Genomic DNA, 22,456 nt, shown 5'->3' with positions numbered 1-22,456 from the left:
AGCCATTTGTGCCTTTTCTCTCCACACAGTCTGCGAGGTTTTGAGAGAAAGCAGCCATTTGTTTTTGTTTCCGTGTGTTCTGGCCAATTTTTGCTTTTGTGCGTGTAAGAAAAAAAGACCCATTCACAGCTGTGGATTTGAAGTCGAAATTGGCTTATAATCAGATAAACCCAATGTGCTTCCTGCTTACATGAAGGCCTTGGTGATGCCTTCAAGCCCAGATAGGCCTAACACAGTCATTGCACAACACTGGCTCCACTTCTGTCTGGCTTTTTGGTGGTGAATTGGATATATGGGTCTCATGGACTTTCCTACGCTGGTTGCTTTCAAATCAAGATCCTCAAATCTTAGCCTCTTGCGTAGCTAGGATTACAGATATGAGCCACCAGAGCTCACTAGAATGTGATTTTTTTTAATTATTATATTTCTATTTGTGAGAATCATTAGTAATACAGGAAATTAGTCCGGGAAATTTTCACAGCGTAGTTTGAACAAATGCATGCCTTCCTTAACATTCCCTCAGCCCATCTCCCACTCTCCTTCATCCTGAATGGTATTCAGTCAGTTTCATTATGCCATCTTCCTACATACACATGTCATACACCTTGAACCTCTTCATCCTCCTAGGTCCTTGGCTTCCCCCTCTCCTCTCCTAAATTCATTACTATCATCGCTACCGTTATCATTGGCAGAGCCTCTTCACTTTCCACCTTAGGTCAGTAGGCACTGAATGAGGCAGGGGATGTGGATATGATTTACTGGGCTAGGCTCCTGCACTGAGAAGTGCAGGAAACCAGGAGGGCAGAGGAGGGTGTGGTCTAACTTGGGTGTGGCCTCCTCCTGGGGAACCTAGCCACAGCCTGACTGGGCAGGGCACCCTGGAATATGAAATGCATCTACATTGGAACCGGTGGCCTGGCCTTCCTAGCAGGTGGGGAACTTCTCATGGCATCTGGGGACTTTGTGTGGGAGCCAGAAAGGGAACTGGTCTCCAGCTCCATGCTAGAAGATTTGATTAACTCCTTGGAGAAGATCTGAAGCCTCCATGTGCATGACTATAGAAAGACCTAGGAAAAACAAAACAAAACAAAACAAAAAACAACCCTGACAATCGCTTTGATGATGAGACACATATGCAACCAAGAGATTAATCAGAAAGAGATGGGGAAGTCGGTCTCCAGTGGTTAATTTTGTCTTATTTCCTGCAAAGCCATTAAACTAAAGCAAAAGTGTCATGGCTGACTACCTGCAGAACCTTCTGCTCTTTCCCATGCTGTCTTCACAGAGGTCCCACTGCCCGGCTCAGGACTATGGATTTCAAGTTGCTTGGAAGACAGAAATAAAAACCCACTTACTTTCTGTGGGAGACGCCTATCTGCTCTCCCTTTGAGCTGGGCCAGAGGGAGCCTTCAGAATACATTGCTGGAAGTAAATGGAATTTTGCAGCTATTTAAATTGCAATTCACCCCTGAAAACTCCATTTTATCAAAACTCCTGGCTAATACCATTTTCCACACTCAGGTATTCTCCCCAAATGCACAGGCAGGAGACGCGGGAGCCCAGTGGGGAGACTGTGACAGAGACATAGTCCCTTCAAAAGGACTCAGGCTCTAATATCTCCAGCCTTCTGAGTGAAAAACAGAACTCAAAGTGGGCTGATCTACAATATGGCAGGCAAGGTGGAGAGTGCGAAACAGACAGCTGAATTATAGTCATTAATCTTTCTGGGCCTTTTGCTTTAAATCTCTAAACTGGCTTTATAAATACCTTCTTTACCTGTCTCTAAGCGTTCTTGTGAAGACTGGGTTGGATTCATTAATGTGAAAGTCTTATCTAGGGCTGAAGATGTGACACAAGTGGCAAAGAACCTGCCTAGCAAACCCTAAGCCTTGAGTTCAAATCCCAGTCTGGCTACTCCTCCCAAATGCTGTGTATATAAAGCATCACTACTCAAATGCAACACGGCTGGGAATGAGGTATCTTGTAGCTGAATGCCTGAGAATCCACGGGGAAGCTTGTGGAATCACGCAGCGTGCTAAGATGCCTCCCTAGTCTTATCCCTTCCTGCCATATGCGAACCAACCCTCTCCCCTTGAGGGTGAGTTCTGAGAACATGACACAGTAGTTGCTCCCACGGTTAGATGAGATCATAGACAAGGCACTTTTACCACTTCAGCCACATCTCTAGACTGAACAGAGAGACTTTCCTTCTGGCTTCATTAAGGTAAGGTATCAGGGCGTAGTGAGGACCTAAGAGTAGCCTCTAGAAACTGGAATAGCACACAGGCCATCTTCCTACAACTACAAGAAATTGACTTCTCCCAACAACCTGAGTATGTGTGGATCAAAAAACAACAACAACAACAAAAAACAAAAAAGACCCCAGGCTCCAGAAGAAAATATTGTCCAACTAACTTTTCTACATAGGCTTATAGGTTTCTAGGCAAACCATCTCAGTTACTCTGTGCCAAGACTTTTGACTCACAAAGACAATGAGACAACCACAGTAGCTGTGGAAGCTATCAGCTTAGTAACCGCTGGAGTGAGCAAAATCATTTTGTAGCTTCCCAGAAGCCTCATCTCCAGGGATTTATTACTAGTTGACCTAGCTGGCAATTCTGCAAAGCTCTGCTTTCAAGAATTGTCTTTATGTGACTGAATCTGAGCTCTTTCTTGGTAAAGAGCTCTATCCATGAGGTTATTTGTCAAATATAAACAGTGACAATTGTTCTAATATCACAGTAACCTTCAGAAAGCTTCAACATATTCTGGAGTATACAAAAGACCTTGCACATTTTCAGGACTTATATACACCCAGGGAAGACCTGCACAGGCCCTGGTTTCTCACTTCTGGCTCTCTTTGAGGGTCTATGTAAACAAGTGGTTTGTCACCACTTGCTGGAACACTGAAAATATAACACATATATACACACACAAGCACACACATATTCAAAAGGTGTTTAAAAATTAACTTACCTATAAGATAACTAAAATAAAGAATGCAGACTTTACAGAATGAGTCAAAAAATGCCACTGAGGAAAAAAAACAACCAGAAGTAACAATGACCACAGCCAGGATGTAGAGATAATCTGATTTCCAGGGTTGACAGCTTATGTTATGTAAAAGGTCCAGTTTCCAACAATACAGAATACAAGCCATTCAAAGAAAGTGTGGCCCACTTATCAGAGGAAAACACACTGTAGCAATTGTCCATGGCAAAGCCCACACACTGGATAAATTAGACAGTTTACATCAGTTATCATAAATATAGTCAAAGAACTAGAAGATACTGTTTCTAAAAGAGTTAGTGGGAAATAGGAGAACAAAAACCACCTAATAGGCTATCAACTTAAACACAGAAACTATTTAGAACAAGAGCTCAAGTTGGGTGTCAGTGGTTCATGACTGAAATCCTAGCTACTCAAGCGGCTGAGATCTAGCCCTTTGAAGCCAGCCCAGGCTAGAAAGTCCGTGAGACTTTAACCACCAAGAAGCCAGAAGTGGAGCTGTGGCCCAAGTGGTAGAGCCTCATCCTTGAGTGAAAATATAAAGGGACAGTGCCCGGGCCCTGAGTTCAAGCCTTAGTGCTAGCGCCAGAAGAAGGAGGAGGAGAAAGAAGAAGAAACAGTCCCAAGTAAAAATCTAGTTAAAAAATATAATAACCATCAAGTAAACATCAGCAAAAGGTTTGAGCAAGCACAATTTAATAAAAAATCAATAATTCTTGTCCTCCTGACCTAGCCATGGAAAGGTTAATTCCTGGCCTTCTAGGCACCTGGGAACTGCTGAATCACAGTGCTGGTTGGCCTGGCCCCTGACCAGCAGTCAAAGTCAATCACTGTGTTAATCTCTCAACTTCTAGTACCAAGCACTGAACTCAGGGCCTAGCACCTATTGAATCTCCCTCTGCTTAGCTCTTCAAGGTAATTATTCTCATCTTCCACATGAGGAAACAAATGTTACTCATTATAGGATTTGTCCTGTAATGGAGCTCTTAAGAGGATTCCCCCCATCTCCACCATGTTTCTGTCCTTCATTTTCTCTCCCTTGTTTCCAATGGCTCATGTTACTTCTTTGCAATATTTGTATTCTTTGTTTCTAAAAATTATTTTCAGAAGTCATGCCTACCTGCTTAGTAGTTCCAACTTGTCTCAACTGGTTTAATAGTTTCAAGAGAAGAGCAGAGTTACCAACTCTGTGAATAATTAACAAGTTGAGTTTGATCTCTGGCCCAAGATTGATCACTGAGCTTGATTATGTGCCTTGAACAAAAAAAAAAGACACGGAAAGCTCTTCCAGAAGGGGGACTTCTCTAAGCACAGATAGACAAGAAGCCAAAAGAATCATTGTAAATGCTCTCTGTCCCTCGTCCACAGGTGACATCTCTTGCTCAAGGTGACAAAGCATGGAGACTGGAAGTTAAATAGTCACAAGTTGAAATCCTTATTAGCTGCATGACCTTGGGCAAAGTTAGCAAATTTCCTTCCATCAGCTTCTTCCTCATTTGTAAATGAGGGAAATGGCATTGGTAGGCACTCGGCTAATATTCTGTAGTGATACAAACATTTTACAGCAGTTATCAACCAACCAAGATTTGGTTCACAGCTGCTGGAGAATTCTAAAGGACTGCACTGGTCAATTGCATTATGGGAATATTCATGGCGGTCGGGTCACAGGGAAAGAAATAAATGATGGGTCAGAAGGGGTATTGAGGGGCTGGGGATATAGCCTAGTGGCAAGAGTGCCTGCCTTGGATACATGAGGCCCTAGGTTCGATTCCCCAGCACCACATATACAGAAAACGGCCAGAAGCGGCGCTGTGGCTCAAGTGGCAGAGTGTTAGCCTTGAGCGGGAAGAAGCCAGGGACAGTGCTCAGGCCCTGAGTCCAAGGCCCAGGACTGGCCAAAAAAAAAAAAAAAAAAAAGAAGGGGTATTGAGGAGTTGGTTTCAGTGAAGTAGCTGCTTACTAAATGGAATATATAGGCATATAACAATAGGTTTATAGTAAGCACAGCTGAGAAAACAGTGATAAGCTCAGGATGTGTCCTATACAAAGCATTTGCCTTTTTTTTTTTTTCTGGATGAATTTGTGCTTGAGTATGGCTGTCTTAACCTGTTCAGGCTCTGCTGTGGTTTGAACATCATCTCCATTTCAATGGTTCGTGATCTGGAAGCTTCGCTCCAAGGTGGTGGTGTTAGCAAGGGGTGCAGAACCTTTCAGACGAGGGGCCTAATGAGAAATCTCTAGGTCAAATGGGTACAGGTAATTTCAGAAGTTTGGCTGTTCACTCAGTGGCTCTTGTTTCAAGATGTCTTCTCTTCTCCCACACCGCTGTCATGCTGTCATCATGCTAGGAAACATCCCAGGGGCTGTGCCATGCATGTCCTTGAACCTCTGGATGAGTTAGATCACTCCCACGGTAAGAAAATACTTGAGGAAAGCAACTCAAGGGACGAAGGATTTCTTTGGGCGCATGCTTGCTGATGCTTCCATTTGTAATTAACTCCATCTACTCTATCTGGACCAGCACATAGTGACAGAGGGCATTATGCGAAAGGGTGTGCCAGAACAAAGCTACTCAACTCAGGGTAGCTAGGAAGTAGGAAACAGGAAGAAGAAGGGATAACAATATATTTGCAAGGCATCTCCAGTAACCTACACCTTCCAATGAGGCCCTACCACATACTTTCTACCACTGCATCTTCTTATGAGGTAAGTACTCTTGCCACTAGGCCATATTCCCAGTCCCTCCATCTTCTTCTAAATCCATGAGACCTTATCATCCAATCATGCCCCCAAATTCCTACTTCTGAATGCCACTGCATTTGGAACAAAGTCTTCAATATATGAAATTAGGAGGGAAATATCTCATATCTAAACCCTCACAACTTCCCATACTGGGAGCTAGGTAACCTTTTCTGTTATAAAGTTAGCTTATCTCAGGTATTTCATTATAGTAATTAAAAGGAGGTTTATACAGGCTGCTATACCAACTACAATAGACAGAAAAATTAAAATTTGTTTTTCTTGGTTCGTTTAGTTGCTTTCCTCAGACATTTTCTCTAGAAGCCCAAGATTAGACTGCTGGCATGGTCCTTTTTTGTTGAGGACCTTCTTCTGGGTTGTAGACTGCCAACATCTACTTGTATCCCCACAAAGAAGAGACCAAAAAGCCCTGTGGGATTCCCTTAAGAAGACACCAGTGTGCTTCACGAAAGTCCCACCTTCATGATTTAACCACTTCCCAAAGAGGCCGTCTCCTATTGCCATGCCTTTAGAGATTACAATTTCATCATAGACATTTACATTACATCTGTTGCAGGGCTTAAACTCTGTCCATATAATCTTCATAAATACTCAGGAAATATTATTGTAGTCCCATTTTTTCCAGATGAAGAAACATTGTCTTCTGAAAGTTGCAATGGCCATTTGGAACAGTGTTCAAATTCGGCCTAGCTAACGAGACAGGAGACGTTTAGTCACAATGTGAGAGAGAAGGAGACATCCACAAAAAGGAAATTGAGAATTTGGGTGGGAAAGAATGAATAAGAGAACTGGGCTATATGGCAATTGGAGTAAGAAAGAGAAAGGCTGCGAGGCTCGGGACTACTGACACAGATGTATGACCCCAGCCATTCAGAAGGCTGAGATGTACTTAGAACTAAAAGCAAAAGCTCACAGAGACACTAATATCAACATCCTCAAGAGCTAGAGTGGAAATCGTGTAAACATCCACCAATAGATGAATGATGCACAAAAGGTGGGTGTCCATACCCTTACTTAGCCTTGGAATACAACAAAGTACTGACACACAGTACAACAGAGATGAATCTTGGTAACGTGCTGACTGAAAGCAATCATAAAGAGGCTACACATACATGATTCCGTTCATGTGAAATATCCAGGATATGAAAACTTATAGAGACAAGTAGATTAATGGTTTCCAGAGCTGGTGGGGAGAAGGGGACAGGAAGTAGATGTCTGGTGGGTATGGGGTTTCCTTTCGTGGGGATCAGAGAAAGTTTCAGAGCTGGAAAATGATGGTGGTCATACAGCACTGTGAGCATACTTAATCTTGCTAAATTGGGTACTTCAGAAATGGTAACTTTTATGGTATGGGCAAGTTCTTCAGTTTTTGAAAGTGGGACAGCAGGAGCATTATGAAGCAGATGGGATAAATTGATAAGACTTGGTACTCAGTAAACAAGCAGCCTTGTTGCTGGGATCCGAAATCCTCTCCCCTTCCAACAAGATTACTAGAAGGTGCTTATGAAAGGATCAGGTGAAATGCAAGGATCTGTTCAGATACTGGTTCTGTTTGGTTTGGGTTTTTTTCAGCAGGGGTGGGGTGGGGGTGGGGTTCAGGGGCACAAACAATGTTATTCTTCACTTCATTCTAGGTCACTCTGGGATGGGAAGGTGTGAGTGATATAGGAGCAACCTCTCCTGCAGGCCCTGTTCTTAACCGCCACACACACTGTGTCTGAAGACAGAATATGTACTATCACCTTTTGATTTCTTATTTAAGGAGAGAGAGAACCAGGGAGCTCCTAAGTTAAAAATTCACTGAGGAAATTTTATATGACCAAAAGGAGCAGAGTCTACGGAATATACTGGAGCTGTAGGACAGAGGGAAAACAATAGCACTGTTAGTTCTAGCATCTTTATTCATTCTTAATTACTTATGGAGCACTTAGTATGTGTCAAGCTCTGTCTTATGCATTGGAGATCCTTGCTTTCGGTCTAGTGCAGACAGACATAACAATAAGGGGATTTTTTTTTTTAACTGAGGTGAATTAAAATCATTATAATGCTGGAAAGCCATTGTCAAGGAAATGAACAGGGCATTGTGATAGAATAACAAGGTAGGATAGGACAGCGAAGAAGCCTCATATTCCCGTTGAAGCATAAACAGTTTGAAGGAAAGCCGAGCCCTCTACCCCCCCACCCCCACCCGGGAGGAAACCTGGCCTGGGTTTTGTAAACTGTGAACCTTGCGTTCCTAAGTTTCAAGACTAATTTAGTGGGTACTAACGGGCTTGTTTCCCCTCCCCTAAAGCCGAACAAAACAACTGGAATAGATGGTGTTTGTGTGTATCATCGCACAGGAGGGAATTCCTAATGAAATTTAGGTGTGAGATTCAAACATGCACACAGCTATGTGGGGATGAGCTGTGATGTAGTTTATTGCCGATACAGGTTAGCATCCAAGTCAAAACCAGAAAACCACTGCTCTAAGGGAAACTAGCCTGAGTGTGGTTAGGAAAATAAACAGAGACTTGCGAGGATGAAGTACATCTTCAAAAGGGGGGTGTTAGGAATGGGGTCCACATAAACAGACCAAGAGATCCATGGGAAGGAGCTCCGGTTTCAGTCTCAGCACTCCTGTTAGGCACTGACTCACAGGATGAGGTAAACAGTGGCTGGCATTTTTCAAGAACAATGAGTTTGGATTCCTTCTACTCTCGGTGGTGTTAAGTTCATAGACTGGACTCTAGAATCCACGGGGATGATCTAATAACCAAAATGCTTTGGAGAGAACTAGAATCTGTACGAAGGGGGAAACATGAACTACCACTTCCAGTTCTCGACTAATACATGAGACCATGTGGGAAGCACAGAAACATAAACAACAAGGCACCACTTTCAATCTCCCAGTAGGTGAATATTTCCAAACACTTGAGAATGTTATCAGCACTCCTGTAAATTTGCACAACCTTTTGTGCAATGGTCATATGACCATTCCTATTAAAGTATAAATTGTGCATAACCTTTACCCAGAAATCTCACTTCAATGGTTAAATCCTTCAGCAACACCCCCATATAAGCCAAGAAGGGGTATAAGGAAATGCATGTGATACCATTTGCAATTAGGGAAAAGTGGAGCTAGCTAGCTTCAGTGAGAGAATTTAAAAAACAACAACAACAACAAAAAAAAAACGGGCTGGGGATATGGCCTAGTGGCAAGAGTGCTTGCCTCATATACATGAGGCCCTGGGTTCAATTCCCCAGCACCACATATACAGAAAGCGGCCAGAAGTGGTGCTGTGGCTCAAGTGGCAGAGTGCTAGCCTTGAGCAAAAAGAAGCCAGGGACAGTGCTCAGGCCCTGAGTCCAAGCCCCATGATTGGCAAAAAAAAACAAACAAACAGGGCTGGGGATATAGCCTAGTGGCAAGAGTGCCTGCCTCGGATACACGAGGCCCTAGGTTCGATTCCCCAGCACCACATATACAGAAAACAGCCAGAAGCGGCGCTGTGGCTCAAGTGGCAGAGTGCTAGCCTTGAGTGGAAAGAAGCCAGGGACAGTGCTCAGGCCCTGAGTCCAAGGCCCACGACTGGCCAAAAAAAAAAAAAAAAAAACAAACAAACAAACAAAAAAACCAACACAAAACAACAAAGCTCTTTTTCACTGTAATATTCTATACAGCTATTAGCAAAGAATATCCTGGAACTTTGCATATGAATATACAAGACTCCCAATTTATTGATGAGAATAAAATAGCAGAGACATAAGGGTAGCAGGATACAGTTGCATTTTTTTAAGAAGTCAACATTGAGAAAAATGCGAAGAAGCAACATATCTGAAACAAAGTTCTCAAAAGGAAACCCAACACATTTCCTAGGGTAATTGAAGGTGGCTTAAGGGCACACTCCTTTCGCTTCATATATTTTTGATAATTGAAGTTCATTTACATTAAGCACATATTTTTAATATGTAAAAAACAGTGACAAAATAACCTTAATAAAAAAGCATGCAGTATTAAGAGTGAAAACTAACCTTTTCAGCATCTGAGTATTCATGAATTTAGATATTGTAACTACCATAGAGCATTTCCTTTGTATTAGAACATTTCCTCATGTATTTGCCACTTACTCTCCCAGTTATTAACTGGACTACTTGTTCTTTGGGAGTTGTTGGGGGCGGGGTGAGTTCTGTATATGTTTTAGATATAAGTCCTTTCTTTGTAATCTTGACTCATCCCATCATTTCTTTTTGAGCTTACCACCAATCACCATATTGAAATATTTGCTCTTTCCTGCATGACCTATGTGCTCTCTCTCTGTCTCTCTCTCTTGTTGATTGTGGGGCTTGAACTCTGGGCCTGGACACTATGCCTGAGCATGTCAGCTCAATGCTACCACTTGAGCCACAGCCCCACTTTTCTGTCTTTCTGGTGGTTAATTGGAGTTCAGAGCCTCATGCAGTTTCCTGCCCAGGCTGGCTCTGAACCGCAATCCTCAGATCTCAGCCTCTTAAGTAGCTAGGATGACCGGTGTGAGCCACCGGCACCTGGCACCTGTGTTCTCTTGACTCAACTTGCTTCCTCGTGGGTGGTGCTGTACCATTTTAGTCATATCTCCAGTTCAGCATTTTGCTGGTTATTTTTTCCCAGCTGGTTTTGAACTGCAATCCTCTAGGATGAGTAGCTAGGACTCAGGTAAAGACACTGGCACTCACCTGAAAATACGTAACATGATTTTGGAATTTAAAGTATGAAAATACAGAGGAAGCCCGGCATGGTGGCACATCTGTAATCCCAGCTACTCGGGAGGCAGAGGAAGGAGGATACGGAGTAAGAGGCCAGCCAAAGCAAAGTCAGCAAAATCCTATCTTATACACACATACATGCACACACACGCGTGTGCACGCACACACACACACACACAGGCTGAAAGCTGAAAGCTCAAGTAGTAGAGCATTTGTATAGCATGGAGGGTGAGAATCTAGGCTGGCCTCAAACCATAATCACCTAAGCTACATCTCCCAAGTAGCTGGGATTACAGGCTTGAGCTACAACACCAGCTTGTTATTTCTAGTCTACATAAAAACCATTCTGACTGTAGTAACATGAAATCTCCATGTACTTTTTAATTTCATCCCCTGATGGCCATTTATACTCCTTTTGAAAAGTATCCTCAATTCATTTGACCATCTCTCCATTCTTCTGACTTTTATTTTTTAGGTCTTTCTATTGTCAGGGTATTAATAGAGTTCCATGTGATCCAGCAATTCCTCTACTAATTATACACCCAGAGAGAATTGGAATCATATGGTTATACAAAAATCTGAGCACAAACACCCACAGCCATTAGTCAAAAAGCAGGAATAAAGCCGGGCACCAGTGGCTCACACCCGAAATTCTAGTTACTCAGGAAGCTGAGACCTGAGGATCACAGTTCAAAGTAATATTTAGCACAGGGAAAGAAACTAGACACCAAAGGTCACACAAATGTCCAAATGCCCAGAACCAGCAAATGCACAGTCAGAAAGGAGACAGAGGCCAGAGACAGGCAGGAATGGGGAGTGTCAGGTGGTACAGGGTTTCTTTAGGGTTGAAAAGGGTTAATAGCAGTGATTGCTGCACAATCTGGTGAAGATACAAAAAGACACTGGATTGGACTCTTTTGAGAATGGATTTTGTAGGTTAAGTAGGTTAATGTTAGCAATAGGTAGGTAGATGGGTAGATAGGTACCTCTGTACATACAGAAGACCACTGGTCAAAGGCAAAAATAAATAAATAAAAAGAATGAATAGAGATTGTATTTCTACCCCAGTAGAAATCAAACATGAAAGCAAGGAACTTTGGTGGCTCCAAGACATCAGACTTGAATGTGTTTGATACTGTCAGGTAGCTAACTTATCTCCAGTGGCACTCAGTAACCAACCAGAAATGCTAGCTGGCAATTTAACTCAGCAGTGATAGAACACTTGTTCAGCGTGCACAAGGCCCTGAGTTCCATCCCCAGCAACACACACACACACACACACACACACACACACACACACACACACACACATACACACTGAATTAGATATAAGATTGAAGTTTTAAAAGAAAAGCACTGGGCTTTAAAGAAATGGAATGAGGCACTGTGATAGCGGGACTGCCGAGCTATGCACTTGATGTGTGAGCACATTTTCTATAAGAGGCAAAGGCTCATCACAGCAGGCAATAAATGCAAAATAAAATTTTAAAAAAATCTGTGTTTCTACTGAGAGGCTACTCATAATATGAACCAAGTTACATCTCCCATGGGGTGGCCCAGGACCAGCAAAGACCTGTGAGGGAACTTTCCTAGTCATTCTCCTGATCAAGACAAATAACCTCTTCAAGTAATGATAGAAATCCAAGCAACTGCTCAGCGCCCTAGGTGATGGAGCTGAGCTGTGACACTGACCCCACCCTGCAAAATTTCACAGGCTAAATATGGGCTGGCCCACACATGTCGGCGGTCACGCGTGGATTTCCCACGCACGTTGGTGGCCTCACGTGGGATTCCCACGCGTGTCGGTGGTCTCGAGTGGGGCTCCAACGCGTGTTGGAGGTCATGCGTGGGTTGGCACAGACCTGTTAGTGGTATCCCAAGAGTAGGCCCAGGACTGGCAAACACACTTGAGGGAACTTTCCTAGTCATTCTCCTGATCAAGACAAATAACCTCTTCAAGTAAGGATAGAAAGCCAAGCAATTGCTCTGCACCCTAGGAGACAAAACTGATCTGTGATACTGACCCCACCCTGCAAAATTTCACAGGCTCTCCCTGGGCTGGCCCACACGTGTCGGCGGTCATGCGTGGAATTGCCCTGCAGGTCAGTGGTCTCACGTGGGTTTCCCATGCGTGCCGCGGGGTCGTGCATGGATTTCCCACATGTGCGGTAGGGTCACGTGCGTGGATTTCCTGGGTAGGCTCAGGACCGACAAACACATGTGAGGGAACTTTCCCAGACTGAATGCAATGATGCCCTTAGCTTGGGATGCACACAGGTGGGTGAAGTCTGTGTTTTCACAAACCATCTATGGTATTTTTCTCAAGCACTCAAAGGCGCCAGGTTTTAACCATTGGGAAGCTGAATGAGGTACCCCCCTCTGACCATTTACCTGCTGTAACCAGAAATTCACCCATGGAATTGGGTTCTTGAGTCATGAACATGGGTGAACTTGGAGAATGACAGCAGTTAAGCCTACAGAGAGCACGGTAAGTTCTGGTCAGGATTGCATCTGGATCATTGATGCCTATTTCCACTAACTCTATGCAAATTTCCATTAACACCTGGAGGCAGGTGACCTATCACTGCCACATAGCACGCACACTCATCTGCCTGAATGGCAGAGCAAGGGGGAGGTGCTGGGGTGATCGTGCAGACCCACGTCCCTCACGACTCTTCCAACGCCTCCAAAACAGACAGGGAAGCAATGGTTGCGACACAATGGTTGCAACATCCAAACGAAGGTGACCTGGATAAGTGTGCTGAGGAAAGGAGACTGTTTCTGAGGCAGGGAAAGGAAGGTCACTCACTGAAGTTGGTCATAATGTAAACTGCTTGGCCAAGGTCTATATCAACACTGTGTTAAGAAGAAGTTACTAAGTAACTTGGGGGGTTTGCTATCACATCACTCCCAGCTGACTCTACTGGCTACAGACAGACATGGAGATGGCTTTGGAGAGAAGGGAACTAGATGATGTTGGGATCTTTCTGATTAGTCCCCTTCCCACTCCAGAGGTAGCCACGCCTGCACTGTACCCTCCTCACCACACTACATAGAGTAAAATAGCCTTTATCCAAAGGTGGTTCCAATACTGTTTGCCTCTCTGTATTCCTCTGTGTAATACGTGCAGGACCTTAGACCATCTATCTGGTTTTCCTTTTGAGACCTCAAGGTAGCACAGGACCCACTGGCCTCCTGAATAGCTACGGGAAGAATCATCATCGTGTAAGGAATGTCTTGACATCTGGGAAGAAAGGCAGAATGGCTTGCAGAGAAACATCTTCCAAGACTCGATAAAAGCACCTGAAAGTGGCCCAATACTCAGCCTTGGGGAAATGAAATGGAAGAGAAAAGGCTGGGAATAATCGATTTTATAGAAAGCTCTGATGGTGGATACAGTTGCCAAAGCCCACGGAACACACACAACAAAGAGCAAATCCTAACGGAACCTGTGGTGGGGTTGCCAGCTGTGTCCATGCACCATTACAAGGTCCCAAGTCCATTGATCTTTTTAAAGTGCTAAATATATATGTGGGTACAAAGAACTGCTACCAATTTTGCTGCATGAAGGAAATGTATGAAATATTTGGTGATATATACCCCTTTAAAGAAGTAGTATACACTTATAATGAAAGGACAGGAATGCAAAACAGGTCCTGTCTGGGTGTTGGGAGTACTAGGAGGAGGAGGAAGTTCAAACAGAGAGGGTGAAGAAGGGAGATTATAGTGAAAATACTGTATTACATGTGTGAAAGTAAAAACAGTGAAGCTTGAGATTGGTTTGGGAAGGGGAGACAGACTAAGGGAGAGACAGGGGTGAGATAGGTCAAAATGAAATCTTGCACAACTCAGTGGTACTAACATAAATGTGAGAATAAAAAGGCTCATTTTCTCTTGTCCCCACAACCACCATGTATAGTGCAATTACATTACTACGTATGAATACTGATGCTAGTGTGTTAGTATTAACCAGCAAAAGCTCACATTTTACAGTACTGGTGGTGTTAATCTGAAGTCCAGAGGGTTCAGAGAACACTGTCTCAAGTGCATTGTTCAAAAGAGGAATACAGTTTCCAAAAAAAAAAAAAAAAGTGACTTCTCCCTAGGTTCCAAAACCACTAAGCGGAGGCTGGAACAGAGAAACCTTTTTGGATTGAATTCCTTACTGTGTGCCTCCTCCCTCCAACGCCCCTACCCGCTTCAGCCCAGCGTGACAATGCTGAATTCTACATTAGAACCAGAGTAATAGGAATGCACTGAATACAGGATATCTGGGCTCTGGAAGGTCACAACTCCACGTTTCCTACAGGAAGCAAACAAGTTTTCACTACCACTTATAGCCACACTTGACAAGGCACTAGGGATTGTCGCGGCAGAGGCTTGTCAACTGAATGAAGTCACCTCTTCCTCAGTCATGATCCCAAGGCCGTAAAGCATCTAAAGCCGCAAAGCATCTGAAGCCATAGAGCACCCAGTTCCCTTTTATTCCTCTTCACATCCAACCTTGCCTCTTCGTTCAGTCACCTGCATCCCCTGATGCAGGTGACTCTACACTCTTCTTCCTAACAGGGCTGGCAACTTAAGCCCTTACTAGCTCTAACAGGCAACCTCCAGTCTTTGGGTGTAGACAAATTCACTCAATGGCTGTTCTTGTTCAGTGCATCTCAACGCCACAGCCTATGTCCTCCCTGTTGGAACCACAATCCCAACATCAGTTTGAGATCATCTGGGAGCCTCCCAACCCCTAAATTCATTCATTCATTCACTCACTCATTCATTTACTCCAACTTTCTCTCTGATTCTGTGTTGAGGTGGATATATATGAATGAGTTGAAAATGTTGTTGTGGAAAAAAAAAGCACTGGGGAGTAATGGGGGTAGTATAAAAACATAAAACAGATATTTTAAAAACAGGCAAAGCTCATCCATTTATTCCACAGCCTCTTCCTTGAATCGGGTCATTGGCAACCCTTCCCAAACAACTGGCTCTCTCTACCTTTTCCAAGGCTCAGCACAAATACAACTTCTACAGCGAAGCCTGATGGCGAGAGGTTCCCTCCCACACAGCACACCTGCCACAGCTGCAATCAAATGCCTTCTTGTGAATTTCTTTCTGGTCATCATCATCTGTCTTGCCTATTCCAATGCACATTACACGAGGCCAGTAACTGTGGCTCTGGTTCATCCCGGTTTGTGAGGTGCTGGCAACCAAGTCTCACAGTTAAGTACTTCCCTTTCCTAGTTAAGTACTTTTTAATCGTTTAAAAAAAAAAAAACACAACTCTCGATTGCTTTCAAAACCAGTGTGAAAGAAATGTGAAAGTTGTCAGAATTGTGACTGGCTCACTTGTATCAAACCTAACACAAGCAAAGCCAGGAAGGTACAGTGGTTCTTACACACAAGTGGTTGGCAGTAACTGTCACAAAAGACTCCTCTGGAGTCTAATATTGCAGAGACCATTGTGACCTTATACAAAAAAAGCACCTGTACAAGGATCTGCCCAGTAAGGACTGTTGAGATTCTGCTAATCATTGTAGTCAAGGATTATTGTTCCAAATGTGATCTTTCTCAGTTTTGTCTTAAAAATAAAATTCTCCTTGGCTCAACCTCTTTGAATACGCCCAGTTTATGACTGCATGTATATTCCCATCACAATGGTCTGTTAGACCCAAATAAAAATCATTCCTCTTTGGAGACTCTGATCGCTATTTTGTTTTATGAGATTGATCCTAGAATGGGATTCCGCAATCTCTGGCCCTTCATAAACATCCAACTCCGTACCTTACTGCCATTGCAAATGCACTTACTTAGCAAATGAAATTGCTGTATTTGTTTAATAAGCAGTTTCCCCAGTAAATTTAGCAAAAAGGAAATAAAAGCCCTTTGGCACATCTGCTGGGTCTGTTCATTCTGTCCTTAAACACTTTTAAAACATGTCATTTCCCTACATTAAGCAAGCTCCATCACTTGGGAAAAACAGCAGCAGTGGCACCAAAATTACCAGGACCACCCAAGAATAAATGTGCATTGTGCACCAGGTTTTCCCGGCACCCTTTCTTATGCCACGAGAACTATGGTGGAATCAAGATTCACTCCAGGGACAAATGGCTTCACAGCTGTGTGAGGTCCTCTAAGATGTGAACCTCATGGGGTTGTGGTAGTGGCTTCAGAGGCTGGCCTAGTGCTGGTGGCCTCCACGTGATGAACTCGGATGCCTTCTCTCTTGCTTTACCAACTTCTGGCACCTGCATCCTTTGCCACACACCAAGGTACCATGTGATCATGCTCACCAGTATTCTGTATTAAACTGTGGTAGCCTCCCTTTATCTCTAAGGTTCTGAAACCACCTATCTGTAACCTGGGTTTCTGAGCACCAGAACCCCCAAAGAGGACTCCACAGTGTGTCCGGCTTGCATTAAAAGTTTCATATTGAATCAGAAGAAAAAAAAAATCAATACACAATATTTGTTCCAAAGAGAAAAGGTATTTTTTTGTAGACACTGATAACAGACCAACAGGTAATTCTCACAGTGAATGCAATGTGGTCAGTAAGTGAAATATTTACTGAGCAAGACAAAGATGACATATACTCAGAGAAATTGCAGTAAGTGGATTTAAATTTGGATCAGAAGTGTCAGACAAAGGTAGAAAATAGATATAAATTCAGTCAATTCTATAATAGATGGTTTATTGGAAACCCTCACAGCATTTTTCAAAATAACTTGACAGGTTTTATTTTAATAAGACATAGTGAAGAGGAAATGGCTTAAAAGATATCATCAATCTTTTATTTAACTAAGTGCTGCCCTTCATTTTGAAGGAAATGATACAATTTCAAATCGGAACTTCCTTCTCAAGAAGCAGAATCAAGAACATAATGTTGATTAAACATACAACCTTCAACAAAAATAAAGTTCATACACTTCATTGGGAAACAAAATGCATGTGGATTTCTCCTTTTAGTCAATGTAATTCTCTATGGGTCACAAGTTTATAGCTAAGAACAAAAACAATGAAAGGCTAAACAAACTAGTCAAGTTAATAGTTATCTTAAAAAAGGAAATTCACAAATAAACTCTTAACTTTCCAAACAAATCTATCTGATGTCCATGATCATATTAGATTTTATTCTTATTTGTAAAAAATAGACAAGCACATAATATCAAGAGTCTTCAACACAGTGGATCCCATTTTTGTTAAGAAAAAAAAATAGAAAACAAGTAGCTCTTAAATTTTCTTAACTCTCAATAGCATATGTTATATAAAAGTAAAGTTTTGCTTCCAAAAAATACATTTCCATGTGGTTGTGGTATTTAACCAATGGTGGTACTGAGGTGAAATGCACCAGAGACAAGTGAAGTTAACCCACACTGAGCCTTTTTTTCTTTTTCTTTTTTTCATAAAAACTAAAATGTTTCTTAAAGGTCTGGAACGATGTTTTCTGCTAGGCATCTGAGTGCTACAAAGTCATTTTAAATTAAATGTAGAATAAAATCTACAAAAAGTATGAGTTCTTTAGATACAAAATGTTGTGTGGCTGAAGTTGTGGGCTCCTTTGACATAAGTTAGTAGTCTCAATAAAATATTTGCTCGGGTAAGAAAATAGAATTTGTGTGGTTTCATTTAGCATGTATCTTCCAGTCCATGTTCTCCTAGATCCCCTGCCAGCGCTTCTGAAGAATATTAGAATCGATAATTCTTTGCTCCAAAGAGCATCTGTAATTCACAGTACAAAAGAGTTCTAAAGTCTTATTCCTAAGGAGAAACAAAGAGTAGTAAATATACTTTTTTTTCCTTCCTAAAGTGCCAGATGTAGCCACTGTCAGGGCATTACAAACTCAAGATCTTCTCGATGTTACTTTATTAAGAACCAGGAGTTGCCTTGATTCTTGTTCTTGGAGCCCTTACCAAGAGGGTGTTGCTTTACTTTTGGCATCCTATCTCAAGGAAACTTCCAGTGGAACCCCATTCCTACGCATTCCACATTTGGCATCTCTGGCCCCCTGTGCAAACACTGCCATTACCTTCCATAGCAGCGCAGAGAACAGATGTGCTTCCTAATCCTACTTCAATTCCAAGCTCTAGTAGGAAAGAAAAACTTCTTCTCAAGAGGTAGAATACTACTGTTGGGGTGGATTTTATAGTTTGTCCTTCATATTGGGACCTCCACTTGGAACACAAAAATCACTGTTAAACTCAACGCAACTGGACTATAATTTGGAGGCAGAGGAAGGACACAATGCTGAGAAAGAAGAGGAAAAACGAGCTTGCTAGCCTAGACCTGCTGCGGAGGGCCTTCCTGTCTCTTTTCCCTCCTACTGCCTGGTCTGCACAGTGGGTAACAATTTCAACTTTCTCTAATCTACATCTTTAGCTAGAGTAGCTTCTCCTAACTGGCTTTACTGCTATCTATCTTGCTCAGTTTTTCCATGAACAAGAGAATAAGACTGAGAATACTGAACATGGAAAGTAGATCTATAGTCCCAAGAGAAGACTGATTCTTCCCCAAAGTCACAGATCAGGGCTAGCATGGGTTCATCTTGAACAATTGATGGGGGTAAAATCTTGTTTGGTGATTACTGTGAAATATAAGGAACACATTCACAATGAAAAGGTTTCAGAAGATCTAGGCTTTACGAAAGTGAAAGTATGGCCTCAACTCCTATGCATGAGAGAAAAAAAAAGTGTATAAGAAAATTCTTCAGCCCAGGCATAGATGGCTCACGCCTGTAATCCTAGCTACCCTGGAGGCTGAGATGTAATGATCACAATTCAAAGCCAGCCCAGGCAGAAAAGTCTCCCTCCACTTAACAGCAAGAAGCTAGGAGTAGGGGTGTGGTTCAAGTGGTAATGCATCTGTCTTGAGTGAAAAAACCAAGAGAGAGCACTGGGCCCTGAGTTCAAGCCCTAGAGTATGGGCATCAGAAATAAGAAAAGAAAAAGAAAATCCTTCAAATTGTATCACTTTGATTTAGAGATCTCTAAGCAAGAAGTACAAGAATAGCCATCACCGTACCACTCAAGTACACTTCTCTTCCACTTGTTTAGAATTAGGTCACAAAAATGACCTGTCCTGTATACATTATGCCTCTCAAGAAGGACAAAAATGAATCTGTCAAGTTTACTCAACTTCTGAGACAGACAGCACTGGTGATGGGCAGCAGAGAACACTCTAGAGTTAAGGGCACACTCATAGAAGTACTTGATTGGAATGGTACTGGTATTTTCTTCTAAAAGTCTCATACTAACTCATATAGTAGCTCAGTAGCAGACCCAAGCAGTATCTGCTCAGGGGGCCATTACATTCCATAGTCACCATCCTGTTTCAGAGCTTCTCCTGACTATATCAGTTGGCATCTCTGACTGATGCTATCCTTCTTAAAAGATGGCTCTGAAGGAGTGCTCTCCCAGCAACCAGGAGACTGCCACCGCAGCCTAACCAGACTCTGGACTTGAATTAAAGTGCGCCAATGGTGGTTGACAAAAATAGGTTTTCTTATGATTGGACTATTTACTAAGATTTTAACACAAAGCAGAATAGAAGTTGAGGGTATGGGAGGTGGACCAGTGGGGGGGATGGGGGTGGGGAATCACAGAATCACTATCAGAAAGCAGCCTGGAAGGAGAGATGAACTAAACCTGGCCAGGAGACGCACTGTTTGGCTGTTTCCCTACTGGATACTTTCTGGGGTGGCACAAGCCAAACCCATCTGTGACCTATGGATGATGAACACTGCCAAGCTGGTTTAATTAGAGCAGAGACACAAAGGGCTATTCCCTCCTTTGAGAACAAAATACCTCGGCTCCCAGTGCCTCCAACAGCAGGCAGAAAAACAAAGGCAGCAGAACAGCACCTTAATTGAATCCTTCCCCTAGTCGGCCCACGACAGTGATTTACTTGTAACCTGGGAGGGGAGACAGGGGAGGGCGGAGCAGGAGACTCGCAAAGAGCCAGCACGGGAAAAGGAATGGTTTGGGGGCTGGGAAGGGGGAGGTAGTAAAGCCTTTGTTTGTAGCTCCAGTTTCCTCAACGATTTGTTACACTTAGTAGGGGGCTGCCTGGTTTGGGCCTGCTGCTACTAGACCTGGGGTTTCCGCCGGCTCTGCGCCCCAGGAATCCCACAAGATAAATCACCCCAGCTACTCCCACCTCCAGCCCGGCTCAGCAGGGGAAGATAAGAAGTTAAGCCGCTACCCCGAGGCAGGCCGCTGGTGGCTCCTCCCCAAACAGCCTCTGCCCTTCGTACCTGGCACCACCAGAGCTCAGAGAAGAGAGAAGCCAGGAGGAGCTGGCAGATACGGGGGTACTCTGAACTGTTCTCCCACAGTACGTGCGATAGGACGGGTCAATTTCAGCTCCATCCCTCTAATCCAGCAGGGGTTAAATGCCAAGTAACCAGTTTGTCCCACCGCAGAGCGGAAGACCGACTTGGGGAGGTTGGGAAGAAATGCTCCTCAAAAGTGCGCCTACACGTTCCCTCTGCCCCTTCCTCCTCCTCCCCCCCCCCCCCCAAGTCCACAGCCGGCTGGGCATTTCACCAACTCTCCATGTCCCAAAGGACCCGGGATCCAGGATTGGGCCCCCTGGAAGTGATGGGGGAAGGGCGAGGAAGAAGGGGGTGGGGGGGGGAGTGAGGGCGGGCAGGGCTCCCTTCTGCAGCTCAGGGCCTGGTGGGCCGGGTCGGGTCAGTGCGCTACCGTCTCTCGGTGCTCTTCCTCGGAGCCCAGCGCGGGGGGGCGCCGGGGAGGCGGCGGCGGCGGCGTAGTCCGGACCGCATCGCTGTCGCCCTCCATCGGTTCGGCCGGGTGCAGGTGCGTGGCGAGTTCCTGCAGCACGGCGGCGCGGCCGATCTGGTCGTTGCGCCTTTTCTCCATGATCAAATCCTCCAGGCTCTGGAACTCGAGCGTGTGGCTGCGCTGCGCCGAGAGCTGAATCTGCAAGCGGTAGGGCTGCTTGCCGATGCGCAGCTCGCCGCCGATCTTGAACTCGCGCTTGCCATAGCGGCACCAGGCGGCAAAGCTCTCCGAGTTGCGCCAGCTGAGCTCGCGCTCCTTGGCGCCCACGTGCGCCAGCGCGTTGCGCACCACCGCGCTGGGGCTGAGCGGTTTGTACCGGTACAGGTCGTTCACCACGCGGCCGCGACGGCCCTGGCTCGCGTCGGTCAGGAAGCTATTGCTCACCTCCAGCCGGTGCAGGTGCACCACCTGGAAATTGCCCACGTACACCGCCCAGTGCGGGTACTGCGCCTGGGACACGAACTCCACCAGATCGCCCGGGTTGCACTTGTTGAGCAGGTTCTCGGGTGTGTAGGTGCTCAGCGCCGCCGAGCCGGGCGCAAAGCTCTTCTGGTAGATGCACTCGTCGCGGTAGAAGACCGAGCACTCGACCTCGTGCTGCCGCGGGTCGTAGGGCTGCGGCGGGGGCGGCGGCGCCGAACCGTCCCCCCCGGCGTCCGGCAACCCGCCGCCTCCATCGAGCCCCTGGGGCGGCGGCGGCTGCGGCTCCGCGTCCTCGTCGTCGTTGGAGAAGATGTAGGAGACCCCGATGCGGGGCCCGTCGTCCCGGTCCACGCCCGTCGGGTCGGCGGTGGGAACTTCCTTGTAACTTAGGTGGGTCAGTTTCTCCACCTGGTTACCCATCTCGCCGCGGACGGACGCGCGCGCTCACAGCGCCGCGAGGGGAGCAGGCGACGCCGCCACGGCGGACATGGGCCCCGGAGCCCCCGGGCCGGGGCTACAGCCACCTGTTGGGAGGAGGAGGCGAGGAGGCTGAGTCTGCGGGAACCTCTCCCGGAAAAGGCGTTTCGTTCCGCGGAGAAAGATCGGGGAAGGGGGCGAGCAATTGGAGCCATTTTAGGGGGCAATCCCGGTAGCTACGGCCTTTCCTTCCTTTTTCCACCTCTGGGGTCGCGATCCAGGGGCCCGGGCAAGTCCAGCTCTTTCCCGCTGCCCCCCCCCCACC

At 44.9% G+C, this 22,456-nt stretch overlaps 1 protein-coding gene across 1 annotated transcript; it reads right to left on the bottom strand.

The window, feature by feature from the left end:
- Nucleotides 1-20,616: 20,616 nt before the first annotated feature.
- On the bottom strand, nucleotides 20,617-22,339 carry Lratd2 (LRAT domain containing 2). The gene has a single exon (XM_048358453.1). It carries the CDS (start codon nucleotides 22,132-22,134, stop codon nucleotides 21,181-21,183), a length of 954 nt encoding a protein of 317 aa, XP_048214410.1. The 5' UTR covers nucleotides 22,135-22,339; the 3' UTR covers nucleotides 20,617-21,180.
- Nucleotides 22,340-22,456: the final 117 nt, after the last annotated feature.

Source organism: Perognathus longimembris, chromosome 12 (assembly GCF_023159225.1).
Source record: "Perognathus longimembris pacificus isolate PPM17 chromosome 12, ASM2315922v1, whole genome shotgun sequence".
Taxonomy (NCBI): Eukaryota; Metazoa; Chordata; class Mammalia; order Rodentia; family Heteromyidae; genus Perognathus; species Perognathus longimembris.
Note: the sequence above shows the minus strand (reverse complement) of the source record. Positions and strands in the feature narration are given on the sequence as shown.

Excerpts from the sequence above, each read along its gene's own strand:
- Lratd2 (XM_048358453.1), bottom strand. The coding sequence starts at position 22,134 with ATGGGTAACCAGGTGGAGAAACTGACCCACCTAAGTTACAAGGAAGTT.